General features: G+C 34.9%; 1 protein-coding gene across 1 annotated transcript in view; it reads right to left on the bottom strand.

Moving 5' to 3' along the window:
* Positions 1-556: 556 nt before the first annotated feature.
* The window catches only part of LOC149816856 (DNAJ heat shock N-terminal domain-containing protein), a 205,400-nt gene continuing 183,924 nt past the window's right edge, over positions 557-22,032 (bottom strand). The window contains exons 17-20 of the mRNA XM_089987245.1: positions 13,602-13,841; positions 6,422-6,481; positions 2,194-2,427; positions 557-855 (exon numbers count right to left, since the gene is read on the bottom strand). Of these exons, the coding sequence (XP_089843371.1) occupies positions 721-855; positions 2,194-2,427; positions 6,422-6,481; positions 13,602-13,841 (669 nt within the window). The 3' untranslated portion in view covers positions 557-720. The remainder of the gene's footprint in view (positions 856-2,193; positions 2,428-6,421; positions 6,482-13,601; positions 13,842-22,032) is intronic.

Below are 22,032 nucleotides of genomic sequence, written 5' to 3'. Positions count from 1 at the left end.
GATCCACTGAGCTACAACGGGAGGCATCACAATGGAAACACCCTTTGATGTGGGAGCTGAAGGTGAATGGGACTACCTTTGTCGCCACACCACAGATTATCAGACAAGTTGGTGATGATCTAAGGATGAACTCATTCTTTCGACCCTAAGGCCTTGTTTGTTTCATTCCCAAGCAAAGGAAAGGCTTTACATGGGAATGGGCACATATTTAAAAAAAATCCTGTCAGCTCAGCCTTCTCATGTGAAAGCTTTCATGGGGGAGGTATCAAAAGGATTTACACATAAAAGTGGTAGGTGGTGGAAAAAACTGGGGCCCACTTGTACCAGCACTTTCCCAACGTGATGATTTAATGTTTGTTTCATTCATGGTGGAAAGAATTACATCAGAGTTGCCAGCTGGGCACTTCCACATTTAAGTTGCATGAAACAAAAGAGGCCTAAAAATAGTTGTATCACAGGAGAAGTGAAAGAAGATATATTGGAGTGGTAGAATCTTTGGTTTTAGAAGATGAAAAGACTTTTACCTGTAATGCTGCCGTTTAAGATCGGAAACTACTTTTCTTGTGTAAAAATTAAATATTTGTCTGATTAATAATTAAACAAAATCCATTTCAGTTCGTGTCACAATATTCAAAATCATAAGCAACAGAAGCTCATTGCCTTTCTGAAACAATCTTCTTTGATGCCCAAGTCCTGCCTGAAGATGGTCTTCCCTTTGCATCATTCAGAGTCAGAGTCCGCTGTTACCCACTGATGTGCGTTCTCTGGCTCTATTTCAGTAATCAAAGTTGGTTGATCGTGTTGCTCTCTAGTCGCTGCACTAGATTTCTCACTACCATCTTCCTTGTTCTCAACCTATCAAACAAGAACAGAAGCTCCCTCAGGTGGAAACCAGATACAGACCATTGCAATTAAATGAATAAAAAAGAAACTGGAAGTGAGCATACAAAAGGGGAAAATCATTTAATTATGCATAAGTAATTAATAACCAACATATTCTAAACCTGCACTTCTCAAATACATGATTTAAATTGGATTGGCCAACGCAACATGCCATATCCGAATAGGATCTGAATCAGATCAATGGTTTCCCAATTAAAGCCATAGAATATTGGAAGCAGCAGATGAGCCACAGCAGAATCCGATTCTAATTGGATGATTTGTGCCATATGGTAAAAAATCTAACAACTACATCATGGATTAGATTATTCTCTTGAACATTCAGGTACGTGAACAATAGAACAATCGTTTAGCCCAAGGAAACAGCTCCTTAGACTTAAAAGGAATGGTTCTGTTTTCATCTGTCGTTAGTTAAGTAGGGGGATAGCCCGTGGGATTCAAACCACTGTACTATAATCAGTTTGTTCTTAATGCATCTACCATCACTTTCTTTACCTCAAGTATCAGTAATATCAAGAACAGGGAAGTGAAGCAACAAACAGATTTGAAGCTGAGGACCAAAATAAATAAAAGACATTTTTGTGTGGGGAAGTGATACAAATTCCAAAGTCCACCCAAAGACCTTAATCCCTTTGAGATCCCAGTCAACCTGCTGACCAAAAGTCAAGGTCAACCAATCTGATTCGAATGTTGGATGAATTTTGGTGTGGATGAAATTGGAGTTTATACAATGCAATCCCAAGTGCTTTACAGGTGAATGGAAAAGCTCTTGCACGTGACAGAGATGGGCAAAACCTCTCAAAACACAAATTTGCAGAAAGAACTGTGAAACCACAATGCTTCCCAAAACAGCACATTTTATACGTATAACAAAATAGGCCTTAAGACATGGTTTAAAAAAAAGGCTCTTGTTGAGATTCAAGAGCAACTACAGCAATACTTCTAAATTCATGGTTGTAGGAGGCAAGCATGAACATGATAGAGAACAAATCAGAGAACCATGGAACCTTTTGATAATATTACAAAAACACGAGGACAAGCCCAAGGATAACTCTTAGAAGAATGGCATTATCACAAGCTTATAGGAAAATTCTGGTTGACTTTTCCCAGAAGCAAATTAAACCAAGTACTAACTAGTGTTGTACAAAGCAAAAAGATAAAAGCTTACAGCAAAGGAATCATTGGTGAAGGAATTGAAAAAGAAAATTCTACATGGTTTGGAATTTTTTTTTTAATTGCATAAGATAGATTCACTTGAAACCGATAGCTACAACTAAGAAGATTTTGGCTAACCTTTTCACTCTGCTGAGATGACTGAGTTGCACGCAACCAAATAATACCAAATGATATGGATGCACCTAGTAACAAGAGAGGTCCCATCCTTGGATCTATGATGAACATGTACAAAGCTGCACAGATACTCCAAATTCCTTGTTTCAATTCTTTCCCTTTCGATACAATGCTCTGGGCACCTTTTGACCATATTGGCTCCGCATCCTCTGGAACAAGTTCTGGAGTCTTCACTTTCTGTAGAAGAAAAGAAGCAAGTACACATGCATCACAAGCCAAAAAGAACTAAGGGGTTCAGAACATTGTTTTAGGTTCACAAGTACTCTTGTGGCATGCATGTTAGAGATTAGATATATTCTTACATATACAATAATATAAAACACATCCATGCAAAATGACTAATTCAAAACCGACCATCACATGCTAAACAAGGCTTAGAGATGTAGTGTAGTTTAGTGTTGTATGTATTTATAGCAATGTCGTAAATATTGTATCGAAACCCGTATCAGAAAGGTTTGGAAAACAAGTGTATCATACGGTATCGTATCATAAGATACAAGAGAAAAAAACATTTAAATTTTGCAAAAAATAAAGTCACAAAAAAACAGAAAAATCTAAAACTTATCTAAAAATTAAAAAATCATAGAATACAAGAAAAATATATATAAGCATGAGTACAAGCATTAAAATCAAGTGTCAAATAAAACAAACATAGACTATTGACATGCCATTAACATGTAATAGAGTTCAGTAGTTCACTAAATAAAGTCAACATAGAACCTATGGTACCCGAACACTCCATTTTTTCCTCCGTACCTGTGTTGACACGTGTCAACACCCGGACACACCATTTTACCCTCCGTACATACAAGTTTGTATTTAATTTATAATTTATAATTTATAATTTATAATTTATAATTATATTTTCAGTTTATAACTTTATATTTTCAGTATATAATATATATTTTAGATATAGCATATACGTTTAGATTATATTCAGTTTATTTTGAATTTATTTGTATTTATGTGATATATATATATATATATATATCCGTGTCCTTGTACCCACATTTTTTGGAATTGTCATGTCATACCCTTCGTACCCATACCTGCACCCGTGCCTGTACCCGTACCCAGGTGACAGCATAGAACTTAGAAGTTCACTACATGAATACATAAGTCAAAGGACTCAAAACAACAAAGACAAACAACAAGACTCATCACTCGAACTTTATTACAAAGTCAATAACAGAGAAATTCACTATATAGTTTACTACATGATTACAAAAACCAAAAGACTCAAAATAACAAGACTCATCACTAGCCTTTATAATCAAATATTTTGCATTCATAGCCAAATATGACATCTTGTTATGCCTCTTATTGCTCCTCATTTGATTCATCATTTGCATTTCGTTATGCCAGCACATGAATGTCTTGTGCATGTCCAAATGCTTGTAATCTCTCTTCCCTCCCATTATCTCATTCAGATTGGCGAGCATTGTATCCCGTGTATCATCTGGAGCTTCAACACATGGTCGTAATAGTACATCAAGTTCCTGAGCAATGTGCCACTTAATGTGATGCAAGCCCCCCCACAAATCAATGAATGACAGAATCTACATCTCAAAACATCACGCCTCTGGAGATCGTCAACAACCTCACAATGCTACCATGTTGGGTCATCAGCACGTCAAGCTATTGCTAAATACAAAGTTACAAACTAAATATATAAGTTCAATGATTTTCTCTGCTTGTTGCAACGTCCACTTTATCAGCTCAATGATTTAGCCAGAGATGACATCTTCCCCCTGAGATGTTGATGGGTCATCGTTATCTTCTGAATTAGGGATGATTTGTGGCAATTTTTTTTCGACAAATAAAACCATATAAAAGGACTTCCCTCTACCCCACTACAAGACAAAAATTGTTGACTCTATATTACCTGAGAAAGCACAAAAATACCCATGAATAAAATGCTATATACATATCACAACAAAAAGGGGCAGCATATAAGAATGGTAATATACATATGATACATAAGTCTCAACACTCCCCCTCAAACTTGAGAAGATACAAGCGGAATCCCAAGTTTGTAAAGGAATGAACTAAAATATAGAGGAGCAAGAATCTCGGTGAACACATTAAAAATAAGTTTACGCATTTTTGTTGGTGAGACTAAGTATAGATAATTAGATATGAATTATTACCTGTTCTAGTGCTTGAAAAATTAGCTTGATGTTCGTTTAAAAGTTAGAACTTTAGTGAATAATTCTATTTAAATTAACTTTTGAAATCATTTGAAAAAAATCCCCCCTTGAATTGATGCAAAAAATTAAAATGTTAGAGAATTGAATTGGTTTCTTACTAAATGATGAAAAAATAAAAATGGTGAGAGATTTCAGATTTATGTCTAAGGAAATATATATCATGTACTTGAGATGGATTGTCATTATGTTAGAGAAGAATATTTAGAAGGAACGATAAAGTTGCCCCTATGTTTCTTCTAAGTATCATGTTGTGGATTTTTTGAAGCATTGCCTTCACCCTATTTTCTTTTTCTTAGCAAACTTTCAGTTGTTACAACATAAGTTTGAGGGGAAGTGTTAATATATATATGATGTATTTTAGGTTTTTTATGTAATTTTTTTTTAATATTGTAGTTTTTATTTTATTTTTATTTTTATTTTTAATTTTAGTCTTTTGTTAGTTAGCTGTTGGACTAGCCTAACCGCTAGCTAACTAGCCGTTAGACTAGTCCAATGGCTAGTTAAACTATTAGTTAGGACTAGCCTAACGACTAGCATTCTCCTTTGTGTATATATAGGGGACAAATTCCCCTCTTAATGTATACTTCTCTTGAGCATACTTCGATAATAAAAAATTTATATTTTTATATTGTGCTCTTGGGCCCGTTTGTGGCTTGTGATTGTGTGTTCTCTTGAACTCTTGTATTTGCCCTTAGTGGCTTGTGTTTATTTCCCTTGGTGGATTTCTGATATTGTATTCTTTTTTTTCTACTTCATTACAGTTTGATATCTATAAAAACAGTTGGACGGTGATCAAGTGCAGCGATACATTGAATTTGTGCAATGTGATTGCACCCGATCCCAATTCTTGTTAGATACACGAAGGAAACATTGAATTATGTGCTAATTTTTTCCATCATTCTCTACTGGAACTTTGAGCATATTTAGATGCTGATTTTGCAGGGTCTCCTTCAAACAGATGTTCACCCAGTAGATTTTGTATATGCCTTTGTGCCTCCCTTATTTCATTACACAACAAAAAGACAAGATTTGAGTTCAAAAATCAATAACGGTTGTTATTAGGATTTTTCATATATAAATAGAATTTTAGTGGTGCAGACTCTGACCACACAAAAATCATTAGGGGCTTAGGACTGTCTTCTCTTAACGTGCTGCCTTCATCAAGAAAACTTTAACAGATTATTAATATGATGAGAAAAAACCAAAGATTCTCCAGTATCTTTTATATTTTCAACATCCTGGAGTTATGATGTCTTTTCAAAAAATGAAGGGTGTGTATCCCTTATCGACAAGATAACATTCGGACACTTCATGGGCACAATCAAACCAGTTTTACACAGTCAACATTGTGTCATTAACTTTATCTATTTTCTTTTATGATCTTATTTACTTATTTCATATTCACTTGAATTCTTTTTCTTTTAAAATTTGTCATCAATTACATTACATTTTAATTTCAATTTACTTTTATTATTTGATGTTCCTAATTATAGCGATTTAGAATTGTTGTTTTATACATACATACACACATACATCTATGTGTGTGTACAGCCGTGTCCCCATGTCCTAATTATTGAAAATTATTGAATTGTACCAAGTGAATCCTCATTGTGTCCCACTCCCGCATCTGTATCCATGTGACATAGCTCTTATACCATGGAGTGTTTCTCAAGGTAGAGAAATATCACAATGCAGTCTTTGAGTTCAGTACTGATTAATACTTTTATGGCTTTTAAAAAACCATAGTTTTTGGTCATGTTTTATGCTTCAATGTAAATGAAAAGACTATTTACATGAAAAATTTTCTCGAACAGAGAAGATTTATCTTATCAAAAGATGCAATTCTAATTCTGCAGATCATGATGGATTTCTAATAAGTCCTTGACATTCACCTTGGAAGGAAAATATATGACTAGACAATAATGCTGCAAATAGCATGTTAACATATAAATGGCACTTACATAATAGGGAAGATCCTTGGTGTCGCCATCCACAATTATTTTAGAAATCCATTCTAGTATCTACAATAGAAAAATCATGTTTCTTAGGGCTGAAAACAAAATAGAAGCATGAAGCACATCAAATTTTAACCGGACAGATAGACCAAGTAATCGAGAGGGCCATTTAACAGAGACAACATAGCTCAACTCATTAGTTCCAATACATGAAACCATAAATATTTTTTTCCCTGAAGCATACTGGTAAGTTCATTGACTCATAAAAGGTGTTTAAAAATGTGCAGCTAATTCATTAAAATTTATTGGAAAAAAGGGAAAATTTACAATGTTCTCATACTTCTTAAGTTACACACTTCTTCCAGTCTGGCTGTTTAATCTGCAACCTATTTGAATTCTCAATATTGAAGATCCAATACTTCTTTCTCACAGTAATTGAGCCCTAACATAAGAAAGAACGCATTGTGTATGTCTATGTCATACTGGTACTTTATTGACCCATCAAAGATGCTTACAATGTGTAGCTAATGTCTTGAAAGATTATCCCAAAAAAAAAGAAAATTTTCAAAGTTTTCATACTTCTTATATTACATGCTTTTGCCTGTAATGAAATGGTGGTCTTCAACAAATGCACAAATAACTCACCAACAAGTGTCTATTGGAGACACTACAAGCATGACCCTTGAAAGGGTATAAAAGGAAGAACACTTGAAAAATAAATAATACTTTATTCATGAACAAAATGCTTAAGAAACATTGTGGTTTACATTGAAGGGGTTCACCCCTATATATACAAAAAAGTGGAAGAGAGAGGAGAGCTCATTTTGAGCTCTCCAAAAGAGACGTTGGATTCCAATGTCTCTTAATATAGCTGTTGGACTACAATCCAACAACATTTATTATTATAGCTGTTGGACTATAGTCCAACAACATTTATTATAGATGTTGGACTATAGTCCAACAGCTATTTGCACAGTCAAGTTCCAACAGGAACTTGACTGGATCAAATATCTAGTTTCTATTGAACTAGATGCTAAAAAAGAAAATAAAGAAAATAATAAAAGAAAATATAATAATATTAAATAATATATATATATATATATATATATTACAGTTTACATTTTAACACTCCCCCTCAAACTTACGGTACAATGAGCGAAAGTTTGTCTAAGAGGAAGTGAAATCTGGGAGCAGTGAGAGGCTTGGTAAAGAAGTCTGCTAATTGATATTCTGATGTAACATATGGCAGATCAATGGTTCCATGTAAGTATTCCTCTCTGACATAGTGACAGTCCATCTCAATGTGTTTAGTGCGCTCATGGAATGTCCGGTTGCTTGCAATGTAGATCGCACTTTTGTTGTCACAGCACATCTTTGAAGTTTGCGTTGCTTTAGCTCCCATATCCGCTAACAATCGTCTGAGCCAAACAACCTCCATAGTGGTGGTTGCCATGGCTCTGTATTCAGCTTCGGTGGAGGAAAGAGAGACTTTCTGCTGCTTCTTGCACCTCCACGAAATTAAGGTTTCACCTAGGAACACACAAAAACCAGTAGTTGAGTGTCTATTATTGGGATCACCTCCCCAGTCAGCATCAGTATATGCAATTAAATTTAATGAAGATGAAGCAGACAAGAAGAGTCCTCGTGAAAGAGAGGATTTTAAGTATCTAATAATACGCAAAATCGCTCCCATGTGCACGGAAGTGGGAGCATGCTGAAACTGACTGACTGTATGAACCGCATGAGTTATATCTGGCCTAGTAATGGAAAGATAAGAAAGAGCTCCAACAAGCTGTCTATAAGGAGTAGGATCATCAAGAAGTTCTCTATCATCAATTTTCATTTTAACATTGACAACTTCTGGAGTGTCTACTTTCTTATCATCTGTAATTCCAGACCTGGAAACGATATCAAGAGCAAATTTAGATTGAGATATCAAATACCCCCGAGGGGAATAAGCAACTTCAATGCCTAAAAAATATCTTAATAAACCTAAGTCAGTCATTTCAAAGTGAGTTTTAAGAAGAGATTTGATATTTGCAACTCCCTGATTGTCGCCTCCGGTGATGATCATATCGTCCACATAGAGAAGAAGAATAATGATGCCTGCATCAGATTTCTTAACAAACAAAGCAGTGTCAGTTAAACAAGGTTGAAAACCAATATCAAGCATAACATGACTAAATCGGTCATACCAGGCTTTTGGAGCCTGTTTAAGACCATAAAGAGCTTTTTCTAGACGAAGAGCTTTACCCTTAGGGATACTAATACCAGGTGGGGCTTCCATGTATACTTCTTAAACGAGATTCCCATTCAGAAAAGCATTTTTGACATCTAATTGAAAGATAGGCCATGTTCTAATGGAGGCCAAGGCTATTAAAGTTCTAACAGTGGTCATACGGGCCACATAAGCAAATGTTTCTTCATAATCGATGTCATACTCTTGGGCATATCCTTTTGCTACTAAATGGGCCTTATATCTTTCCAGGGTCCCATCACTTTTGGTTTTGACTTTGTATACCCACCTACAACCTATAGGTTTCTTACCCGGAGGGATATCTTGTATCGTCCAAGTATTGGCCTTTTCTAGTGCATCCAATTCTATTTTCATGGCTTCTATCCATTCTATATGATTTTTTGCTTGAGAATAGGATGATGGTTCAACATATGATTGTATTAATGTAATGGCGGCCCTATACGTGGGTGAAAAAGATTCATAAGACACAAATTTTTCTGGAGGTTTAGAGATTCTAGACGTTCTTCTAGGTGAGACTTCAGAGTATTTTTGTAATGCACATGAAAGATTTTGCTCTCTACGTCTTGAATATTGTAGACTAACATCTCTATGGATTTGCTCTTCATTATCATCATTTTCAACAACAATAGGACTTTGATCATTGTCAAGGTCACATCCAACATCACATTCATTGGATTTTGAAGCTGGATCAATTAAAAACAAGTATTCAGTGACATCCTTGGATTTTTCAAATTCAAAGAAGCTTTCTTTTTCCAAAAAAGATACATTTCTTGACACATATAATTTGTCATTTTGAAAATCGAAACACCTGTAGCCTTTTTTATTATCAGCATATCCTAAAAAGGCACATGGGATTGCACGAGGAGAGAGTTTATCATTTCTGTTGGTGAAAACAAAACATTTGCATCCAAAGACTCTTAATCTAGAATAATCTGGAGTTAAATTAATAAACTTTTCTATTGGAGTTGTATTCTTTAATGAGGAAGATGGCATCCTATTAATGAGGTAGGTGGCAGTTAGGACCGCTTCAGCCCAAAAACTTTTTGGAACTTGATTTGCAATTAGCAATGTCCTAGTAGTTTCCATAATGTGTTGATGTTTGCGTTCGGCTAGGCCATTCTGTTGTGGAGTGTGGATATGATCTCTGATGTGTAATACCATGTAAATTGAGATAGTCTTTGAATTCGTTGGACATAAATTCTCCCCCTGAATCAGTGCAAAAAACAGAAATATCATTTTGAAACTTATTTTTAACCATTTTATGAAATATTTGGAAGTTAGCAAAGACATCAGATTTATGTTTAAGAAAATAAATCCAAGTATGTCTAGAAAAGTCATCAACAAAAATGACATAATATGTATAACCACCTTTGGAAATAACTGGTGCGGGGCCCCAAACATCCGAATGTATTAACTCAAGTGGTCGTGAGGAAACAAAAGTTTTACTAAGAAATGGTAACCTTTTCATTTTGCCAAGAATGCAGTCTTTACAAGAAAAATTTTCAGAATTACAAAATTTTTCCAAACTTGGAAAATATTGAATTTTAGACATATGAGGATGGCCAAGCCTTTTGTGCCATAAATCCAATTCTAATTTCTGAATATTATAACAAAATGCATTCTTGGGTAATTCCAAAAAGTCCATGTAATAAAGTTCTCCTTCTCTATGACCTTCCCCAATCAGCTTCCCTGACTGGCGATCCTGTACCCAACAACCATGAGAAGAGGAGATATTATATCCATAATCAGATATTTGCGAGACAGATAAGAGATTCAAATTAAGTTTAGGGATATATCTAACTTCTGGGATAAAAAATCTTTTGGATTTTTTAAGATTTTCAAAACATCCTATTCCTTTTACTTCAAGAGATGTGCCATCGACTGTAAAAACCTTTGACACACTTGAGTTATTTTTAAGACATTCGAATATACTATTAACATTTGGGGTCATATGAAAAGAAGCACCAGAATCTAAAAGCCAAGGAAAGTTACCTGGACCAGAGAAAGATGCAACTGTCGCTCCAGTTGAGGCTTCGGTTGAGGAGGATACCCCTTTGAGAAGAGGTTGAAGGATTTCCATCAGTTGAGCCATAGACACAGGTGCATCTTGATCTTTTGACTCAAATTCAGCAGATACAACTCTTTTTTCTTCTCTTCTTTTTAACTTTGGACATTGAGGCCTATAGTGCCCCGGTTCATGACAATGATGACAAATAACCTTTCTTTTATCAAAGTCGCTGTTTTGCCTTCCAAAATGAGGCGGCTTGTAAGTACGAGTATGATTCCTCGATCTAGATACAGTTAAAACGGAGTCATCATCAACTTTTGGAGTACTTTTTCTAAGTCTATTTTCCTCCATAGTGAGCTCTTCTATAGTATCAACAATAGAAGGAATTTTTCCACGATGTAAAAGGGCCGATTTGGTGGATTCAAACTCCGGCCTTAGACCATTCACAAATTGATAGAAATGTTCCATATCGAGTTGCTTTTGGCGAAGCTCGATGTCTTCGACACAATGCCATTTGGGCTCAAGAAGAGCCAACTCTTCCCAAAGTTCGAACAACTCATTATAATATTCTCGAATAGTTTTATCTTTTTGAGTCATTGTCCGAACTTTATCTTGTAAATTGCATACATGTGCAATATCTTTAAGGGAATACATGTTTTTGAGGTATTCCCAAGCCTTATCGGCATGCTCAAACTTAGCTAGACTAGAGCATTTTTTAATGTCTATGCTATTGATGAGCCATGACATAATTTTTGCATGCCCTATCCTCCATTCTTTCCATTTCTTTTCATAAGTGGCTAACGCCTTACTCTTCTCTTCTTCCGTTAGAGGAACCTCTTTATCACCCTCTTTCTTGGTAAGAGATAGTTTAGGTTCCAAATCGAAACCATCCACTATACCCCATAAACCTTTTCCCCAAATGTGGTGCTTCATAATCGAAGCCCACATTACATAGTTAGTATCATTTAGCTTCATTGGAATGATGGTGATCTTATCATTGTCATCCATCTTTTACAAGGGTAAGAGAGGAATAAATAGGAGGAGAGAGAGAAAAATAAAAAGAAAAGAAAAAGAGTAGACAAAGGAATAAGAGAGGATACAAAACCAAAATTTTTTGTAGCACAAGTTCGCCTTTCTTCAAACAAATCTTCTTGAGCCACAAGGTGATGAAACACCTTTTGTAAATGTGGCACGGAAATAGAGGCGGAAGCACTTCAAGATCTAAGGATTTCGTAGCTCTGATACCATGTAATGAAATGGTGGTCTTCAACAAATGCACAAATAACTCACCAACAAGTGTCTATTGGAGACACTACAAGCATGACCCTTGAAAGGGTATAAAAGGAAGAACACTTGAAAAATAAATAATACTTTATTCATGAACAAAATGCTTAAGAAGCATTGTGGTTTACATTGAAGGGGTTCACCCCTATATATACAAAAAAGTGGAAGAGAGAGGAGAGCTCATTTTGAGCTCTCCAAAAGAGACGTTGGATTCCAACGTCTCTTAATATAGCTGTTGGACTACAGTCCAACATCATTTATTATTATAGCTGTTGGACTATAGTCCAACAACATTTATTATAGCTGTTGGACTACAGTCCAACAGCTATTTGCATAGTCTTGACTGGATCAAATATCTAGTTTCTATTGAACTAGATGCTAAAAAAGAAAATAAAGAAAATTAGAAAAAGAAAATAATAAAAGAAAATATAATAATATTAAATAATATATATATATATATATATATATATATATATATATATATATATATTACAGTTTACATTTTAACACTGCCAATATGGCTGTTTAATTTGCAACCTATTTGAATTTTCTATATAGGACATCCAACACCTCTTTCTCACAGCAATTGAGCTCTAACATAAGAAAAAACAAGTTATGTATGTTCTAGGTTGACACAAAGAGAACTACCTAGTTTACCTTCAAGTTTCACCTTAAACCGGAACAGGAATGAGTAACCTCCTACAGAACTAAGAGGAAGCTGGTGGACAAATGTTACTACCATATATAGTTATGGATCTCAAGGCATGAGATTATGTATCTGATATCAAGCTGGCCCAGGTCTATCTAGTCAAATTTGGTAAGCCTATCCCATGCCTTCTCACATAGATGATCCGTTTCTGCATGGAATTTTTTAATCTGAAGCTGATGAGGATCTAAAAGATCTCCAAATTAATAAAGGTCCCAGACTGGTTAAGTTGTTTTTCATGTATTATATATAAAAGGTAGGGAGCTCATTGGATGCAGTGTGAGAAGCCCCTGCCTAGAGACCTAGACCGAAGACATCTGATTATGTTAGATCGAACTAGAGCAATTTTTTATAATATCTGAACCTAATAAATACCATTTATTGTCAATTCTGGTGCGAGGACAAGGATACTTGGTATGAGATAGCCTAGAGCTATGGAAGGTAAGAAATTGTACAACTCAATGGAAACTGCGAGACAGAATATGTACAAGTACAATTTGAGTTCAATGATTCAAAGGGAAGTTTTGACTTTTCAGAACCTGTCAGATCTCCTTGGCAGCAGTAACTTGTAGCTGACACCAAGTACATCTAATGCTATTGGTAAGCAGTAAGCAATCTCATATGCTTAACAGTGAAACCATTTTACAGCAAGCATTTTACAAATGAAAGGTGGAATCCTCTCAAAACAAAGACAATAATTTCTTTGAGGTGGTGTAACCAATATTTATCAATTTGATGCACCATAGAATAGCAACTGATAGAAAAATTATTATTTACCATAATGTAAAAGCAACTGTTATAGGGTGACATGAAGAACAAAAATAGGCTGCTTACTCTAAAAGAATAATATAAACCAACTTAGATGCTGTAAAACTTCTATAACTCTTAGATAAAGAGAATATATATGTTTAAAACCAAGCAAAAATTGTACCTCGGGAATGTCTGTTGAGCCATTATACTTTGCCACAAGCTGGGATGCTAGACCTACTTCATCCTCTCTAAACATGTTCCACATGGTCCCCTTATGCTTCTCAATCTCAGCATCATCGTTCGTAGAGTTCCTTTTGTAACGCACAATGAATAATCGGGGCACATCCTCTTCATCTCCATATCTTTTAGGTCCACAAGTTTCATAACTATGTTCCGAATAGAGGTAGAAGAAACAATATTTCTGGGTGAAACAACACAAGCACACATGAAAATTTATAAACTAAAGATGAAATATCACAAATAAGATGAAGTATCACAAATATTTCACTATCTTTAGAAGTCTCAAGAGAGCACCATTTTAATGTAAGCAATAAATCGATAACTGGATAGGCGTAGAACAGATAGGAATATGAATAAGCAATCTACTTTGAGAAATGTAGAGAATTTTTAGTACACGTGGGACCATCCAAACCAAAGATCTTACAAGCAAAACCAAAAAAGAAAAGCTCCTAGTGTAAAGGAAATACAAGAACAAGTGCACAATATAAAAGCCACTAAGAGCACTAAAAGAACAAAGATGTGCACAAACACAAGGCCACTAAATGCAATACACATAAGCCACTAAGGGCAAGAACAAGAACTCAAGACCATAAACAAACACAAGCCACCAAAGGGCCAAAAACAATATAAAAAATAATTTTTTATTAATTCTCAAATGCTCAAGAGAAGCATAAACAAGGGGACTAATCCCCTATATGTATATATATATATATATATATATATATATATATATATATATATATATATATATAAGAGAGGAGAGAGATAGAGTATACAAAGAGAGAGAGAGCTAGATGTTAGCTAGCTCTAACAAATACATGCCTTTTAAAGGAATGCATTGGGTATAGTTGGAACGAATGGTGCAAGTATATGCCTTTTGAAGAGCCTCTGTTTGGTAGATTTGTGCATCAAAACTCCTACAAAAGTCAGCAGAGAAACCAGCATGGACCCTTTGACTCAGAGTGGGTCTATTTTGGATTACAAAGACTCTAACAAATCGATCTGGATCTAATTCATGTACCTTCGAGAAGGTTTAAAAGGATCCCCCAAAGTCAGGAAATGGTTACCAATCCACCTAGATCCCTTGATGAATGGGATTGCAACCTCATGGTAGTCGATGAGCCTCTTGTACCTAGGACCTTGGGTGATGGTATGTCTGATGCAGGTCCTTTTGTAGTCAGAGAGCTATCATCCACCATGGAAACCAGTCATGAGACCAACCAAGAACAGGGTAGTGATACCTACACCCGAGGTATGTAATTTTAACCTGGACCTTATACATTATCATTCAAAAAACCAAAAAAAAATGAAAATTCAAAAATTCAAAAACATTTTTGCTTTTCTGTCTGGAGATGCAACAACTCCCCCCCCCCCTATTCCAGAACTTTCCCATGTATGTGAATGGGAATCTGGGAATTTGTGTCAATCCTTCTCTTTTTGTTGATGTCTCTGTCTCTTATACAAAAGCCCACAAAGAATTGAATATTTCAAAAATCCGAAGGAATCAATAATTTGAAAAAACTGACATTGTTATTCTTGAAAAATCCTCCTAAAGTAAGCATGGTGATAACTTGGGCATGAGCATTTCAGAGATGAGGGAGAGCCAGGGGAAGATATTATCGAGCTTGAGTTTAAAAAGATTTTTGAAAGGCAAGTGTTGATGGGAAAATTCACCAACAAGATTTTGAAATGTTTTAGAAAGATTTTTAGAAAAAAGATTTTAAAACTCGCCTCCGTTTTTAAAGGTGACGGGATCCACCCACTCAGTACGAGGTTGAACCATTCCTTACCAAGTGGCAAGGGATAATTCAACCAAGGTTCAAATCTTTACCTAAAAAAACTGGTCTTGAGCTTTCTTGAACCCTTGAGAGTGCACCTGTGAGGTAATTTTGGATGGTGGTGTGTGTATATATATATATATAGGTAGTTATATATTATACATAGGTAAAATATGTAAACATTTTTTTTTGCCCTTTTTGACCAAGTCAACATATTGTTGACCTTGGTTGACTAGTTGTAGCCGTTGGACTAGCTCCAATGGCTATATAGGGCCTCTCTTGTGTATAAAAAGGGAGCAATCCTCTCATTTCAAATATGCCTTCTTGCATATTTGATGAATATAAATAAAACATATTTTTTATGCTTGTGAGCTTTCTTGGGTGTGCCCATTGTGGGTTTTTGTGAGTGTGATCTTTGTAGCCACTTTTGTGTTTGAATCCACTTTGTTATATGGTGGATATTTGTTCGTGAAGGCTCGTATTTCCTTACATGGTATTGTTAAAATGTAAAACATATAGATATAATAATAATATAAATATTATTATTATATCTATATTTTTCTGTAATTTTATTTTTGTATTTTTTAGTGTCTAGTTCTAATAGAACTAGACTAACCTTATCTAGTCAAGTTCCACTTGGAACTTAACTAGAAAGGTAACTGTTGGAATGGTCCAACGGTTACATTTCTAACCGTTGGACCATTCCAACGGCTACAAGGAGAGCTCTCCTCTTCTTCCCTTTTTCAAACTTGTATATATAGGGGTGCAGACCCTCTTGTAAAATGATTCCAATGCTTCTTAAGCATTAGGTTCTCCAGCTTCAATAAAGAATATATTTTATTCTTTTTTGTTTTCTTTTATACCCTTTTAAGGGTTATGCTTAAGTGTCCTCTTAAGACACTCTTTCTTACGGATCTTAGTTCGTGTTTGGAAGATCCTCATTTCATTTCATGGTATCAGAGCAAGGTTCATCCTACGTCGTGAGAATTTCTTGCCTCGTTTTCTGTGCCAAGCTTACAAAGGTGTTTTATCACCTTGGTTGGGTTCTTTGAAGGAAGGAGAAAAGAGGAAGGCTCGTTGCATCAAAATCTTGTGTTTGTTCTCTTTTACCCTCTCTTCCTCTTTATTTCTTTTTCTTTCTTCTTTTATCACCTTTATAAAAGATGGATGATCAAGATAAAATCACCATCATACCCATGAAGCTAAACGACACAAATTATGTAATGTGGGCTTCAATAATGAAGCACTATATATGGAGAAAAGGATTATAGGGAATAGTAGATGGTTCTGATTCAGAACCTAAACTTGTCCTCACCAAAATGGAAGGTAATAAAGAAATTCTCTTAACCGAAGAGGAGAAAAGCAAAGCCTTAGCCAACTTTGAAAAAAGTTGGAAGGAATGGCGAATAGCGCATGCTAAAATTATGTCATGGCTAATTAGTAGTGTTGACATAAAGAAATGCTCTAGTCTCGCCAAGTTTGAGCATGCCGATAAGGCATGGGAATATCTCAAGAATATGTATTCTCTAAAAGATATTGCACATGTGTGCAATCTTCAAGAAAGAGTGAGATCAATGACCCAAGGTGATAAAACTATACGTGAATACTATAATGAACTATCGGAATTTTGGGGTGAATTGGCTATTTTAGAGCAAAAATGGCATTGTCCCGAGGACATTGAGCTCCGGCAAAAGCAACTTGACATGGAGCAGTTTTATCAATTTGTAAATGGTCTAAGACCAGAATTCGAGTCGACTAAGTCGGCCCTTCTTCATCGGGGAAAAGTTCCCTCTATTGTCGATACTAAAGAGGAATTAACTATGGAGAAAAACAAAATCAAGAAGAATACTCCAAAGACTGAAGATGATTTTGTGCTAGCTGTATCTAGACCGGGGAATCATGTACGATCTTATAGACCTCCTAATTTTAACCGACAAAGCGGTGACTATGACAAGAAAAAGGTTATTTGCCATCATTGTCATGAACCTGGACACTACAGGACACAATGTCTCAAGCTTAAGGAGCTGAGAGAAAAGAGCAGTGATTGCTGGATCGGAGCCCAAAGATCAGAATGCACCAGTTTTCATGGCTCAACTAATGGAGATTCTCCAACCTCTCATCAAAGGAGCATCATCTTCATCTGAAGCTTCAACTAGCGCACCTACCTCATCTTTTTCCGATCCAGGTAACTTTTCTTGACTCCTTGACTCTGGTGCTTCTTTCCATATGACCCCAAATAATCAAAGTCTATCCGAATGTGTTAAAATGAAACAAGTGTGTCAAAAGTTTTTACAACTGATGAAACTTCTCTTGAAATAGAAGGAATAAAATTTTTTGAAAAAATTCATAAAACTAAAAAATTTTCTATCACAAAAGTTAGATATATTCCAAAATTAAATTTAAATCTTTTATCTGTATCTCAAATATCTGATTATGGATGTAATATTTCATTTTCTTTTCATGGTTGTTGGGTGCAGGATCGCCAGTCAGAAAAGCTGATTGGGGAAGGTCATAGAGAATGAGGACTCTAATACATGAATTTTTTGGAAATGCCGAAGAATGCATTTTGCTATAACATTCAAAAAATTGAGTTGGAACTGTGGCATAAAAGACTTGGTCATCCACATATAGCCAAAATCCAACATTTTTCAAATCTAGGAAAATTTTGTAACTCTGAATCATTTGATTGTAAAGATTGTATTCTTGGCAAAATGAAAAGATTACCATTTCAAAACAGAACTTTTATCTCTTCAAGACCACTTGAATTAGTACACTCGGATGTTTGGGGTCCTGCACCAGTAATTTCTAAATAAGGACTTGCTTATTACGTTATTTGTGTCGATGATTTTTCCCAACATACGTGGATTTACTTTCTTAAACATAAGTCTGAAGAATTTTCATAGTTTCAAACATTTCATAATATGGTTAAAAACAAATTTCAAAATGATATTACTATTTTTCGCACAGATTCAAGGGGGGAATTTTTATCCACAGATTTTAAAAATTATCTTAATTTACATGGCATCACACATCAAAAGTCATGTCCATACTCCATAAACACCTCAACAAAATGGGCTGGCAGAACGTAAACATCGCCATATTATAGAAACTACTAGGACTTTATTAATAGCAAATCAAGTCCCAAAAGATTTTTGGGCATAAGCTGCCTTAACTGTCACCTATCTGATTAATAGGATGTCACCCTCTTCTTTGCAAAATATAACTCCCATTGAAAAACTTATGAACGTTTCTCCAGATTACTCTAGACTAAGAATATTTGGATGCAAGTGTTTCATATTTACCAACAAAAATGATAAACCTTCTCCTCGTGTGATTCCCTATGCCTTTTTAGGGTATGTTGAAAATCAAAAAGGTTATAGGTGTTTTGACCTCAAAAATAATAGATTATATGTATCTAGAAATGTTTCCTCTCTCGAAAAGGAGAGCTCTTTTATTGTCAAACACATCTTCGATGGTGTTGAGATGATGATACCCATATCACCGAGAAGACTTGTAAGCCACATAATCTCCATTGTCGTGGTAGCCATTGCTCGATATTCAGCTTCAGTTGAGGATAGAAATACTTTTTATTATTTCTTGCACCAAGAAATCAGCGAATCTCCTAAAAAAATACACAAACTAGTAGTTGGGATTCTATCATTTAGATTATCTCCCCAATCAACATCAGTATAAGCAGTTAAATCAAGAGATGAGGAAGAGGATAAGAAAAGCCCTTTTGAAATGGTGTTTTTAATATATCGCACAATCCTCATTACTACTGCCATGTGCACTGTAGTAGGAGCATACTAAAACCGGCTAGCCATATGAACAGCAAGAGCAATATCAGGTCGGGTGATAGAGAGGTAAGTGAGAGATCCAATTAATTGACAATATGGATTAGGATCTTCAAGCAGAACACCATTTTCGAGTCTTAATTCAACATTTATGACTTCTGGGGTCTCCACCTTTTTTTCATCCAAAACTTTCGACTTAGCACATATGTCAGCAGTTAATTTCATTTAAGAGAGAATATATCCTCTAGAGGAGTAGGCCACTTCAATGCCTAAAAAATATCTCAAGAAACCCAAGTCAGACATATCAAAAGTTTTCTTTAAGATTAATTTAATTTCAATAACTACTTTGTTGTTTTCATTTATAAAAGAAGAATCAGAGCAATGTCACTATAACAAAAAATAAATCCCAAATTAATCAAAACATTACTAAATTTGTCGTACCAAGCCTTAGGAGCTTGTTTAAGACCATACAAGGCTTTTTTTAGTTTTAAAACTTTTCCATTTAAATTTACCCCTGAAGGAGGTTCCATGTAAACTTTCTCACCAAGTTCTCCATTCAAAAAGGCATTTTTGACATTTAATTAAAAAATAGGCCATTTTTTTATAGACGTAATGGCAATGAGAGCTCGAATACTTATCATTCGTGCTACAGGGGCAAAGGTTTGCTCATATTCTTGAGCAGACTCTTTGGCAACTAATCTGGATTTATACCTTTCTAATGATCCATCACTTTTGGTTTTTACTTTAAACACCCATCTACATCCTATAAGTTTCTTGCCTAGGGGAGGATCAACTATTTCCCATGTATTAGCTTTCTTAAAATCATTAAGTTCAAATTCCATAGCTTCATTTCAATGAGGATATTGTTTGGCATCATTATAATGAGATGGTTCATAATAAGAGTGACGAGTTATTAAACATGCTCCAAAGTTTGGAGGGAACGAGTCATATTATACAAATCTACTTGGTGCACTAGAGATACGATTTGATTTTCTAGGTTGGGATTCTTCTAAAGGTATGTTTTGGGAGAACTTGTCAAGAGCACATGGATGATCACCTTCACTCCATCTAGTATACACGTGTATTATTTGATATATGTTCATTCAAATTTTCATGTTGAGCAACATCTTTATCATTAAGAGAATGCTCACTATTAGAGCCATTATCAAAAGATTCAAATACCTCATTAGAGTTAGACTCATAATTTCGTGGTAATAAATCAAATAGAAATGAATAATCAATGTTTTCTCTTGGTTCTTTAATATCAAACTCATTTTCATTTTCAAGAAAAGTAACATCTTTTGAAATATAAAGTTTGTTATTTATTGGATCAAAACATCGATATTCTTTTTTATTTTCTCCGTAGCCTAAGAAAACACACTCAATAGTTTTTAGAGATAGTTTATCATTTTTATAAAACATAACACCTACAACCAAAGATTCTTAGTCTTTTAAAATCGGGAGTCATTTTAAAAAGCTTTTCAAATGGAGAAGCATTGTTTAATGAGGACGAAGGAGTTCTATAAATTAAGTTGAGGTTAGAACAACTTCGGCCCAAAAATTTTTTAGAACATCCTTGAAAATTACAAGAGTCCTAGTGGTTTCTTTTCTTTCCGCTAACCCATTTTATTGCGGAGTTCTAGGACAAGACCTCTGATGACAAATTCCATTTTGTTTCAAGTAATTTTGAAAATCATTAGACATGTATTCTCCTCCCGAATCCGATCTAAGAATAGAAAGGTTGCTTAGGAATTGATTTTTAATCATTATATGAAATTCTTTAAAAAAAACACATCAGATTTATGATTTAGAAAATAAATCTATGTGTATCTAGTAAAATCATCAACAAAAATAGAATATGAGTAACCTCCTTTTGATATGATTGGTGAGGGACCCCATACATTCAAATGCACTAATTCAAAAGGTTGTATAGAAACAAAAGTTCTTTAAGGAAAGAAAATTGCTTTCATTTTTCCAAAAATGCAATCTTTACAAGCTATGTCTTTTTCATTACATGCATTTCCCAAAAAGGAAAAAAGAGTCATTTTTTAGAAGCTAGGGTGGTCAAGTCTTTTATGTCAAGTATCAATACTTTTGACATTTACAAAATTACAAAATGACTTGGGTGGAAGAGACAAAAAATTCATAAAATAAAGATCGACCCTCCTATGGCCATACCCAATCAGCTGCCCTAACTAAAGATGCACGGTGCAATCTTTAGGTTAGAAAGAAATTTTGCAACCATGATCGAAAATTTAAGAAACCAAAAAAAGATTTAAACTTAATTTTGGAACCACCCTTATTTTTGAAACAAAAAAAAAATTGAGAATGTTTTGAATCAAGTGTTCAACACTTTCTATTTATAAAGAAGTTTCATCGACCGTTGAAACATAAGATGAAGAAGGATTAGAATATATTTTGGAAAAAACATTCTTATGCGATGTCATATGAAAGGAAGCACCCGAATCAAGAATCAACATACCTGGAAGTGATGAGGATGATGAAATGGCGGCATCCGTAGTGGAGGATGATTTGAGAAGTAGTTGAAGTGACTCCGATATTTGATTAAGCGTATCTTTAATATCTCCTCCATTTTTGCTTACTTCTTTTTTAGGTGTGATTTCACCAACGGAAGCAACTTTACCTTTAAGCTTAAGAGATACCAGTCTAATGTGTCCCAGCTAGTGTTGTGAAAAGCGTTGAGGCGTAGCGAGGCGCTCCACCAAAATCTAAGGCGAGGCGTAAGCCTCGAGGCACAAAGCGTAAGCCTCAATTTTTTTTTTTTAAACTTAAAAAAACT

The sequence above is a fragment of the Nuphar pumila genome, chromosome 14 (genome assembly GCF_984573655.1).
Source record: "Nuphar pumila chromosome 14, dmNupPumi1.hap1.1, whole genome shotgun sequence".
Taxonomy (NCBI): domain Eukaryota; kingdom Viridiplantae; phylum Streptophyta; class Magnoliopsida; order Nymphaeales; family Nymphaeaceae; genus Nuphar; species Nuphar pumila.
Note: the sequence above shows the minus strand (reverse complement) of the source record. Positions and strands in the feature narration are given on the sequence as shown.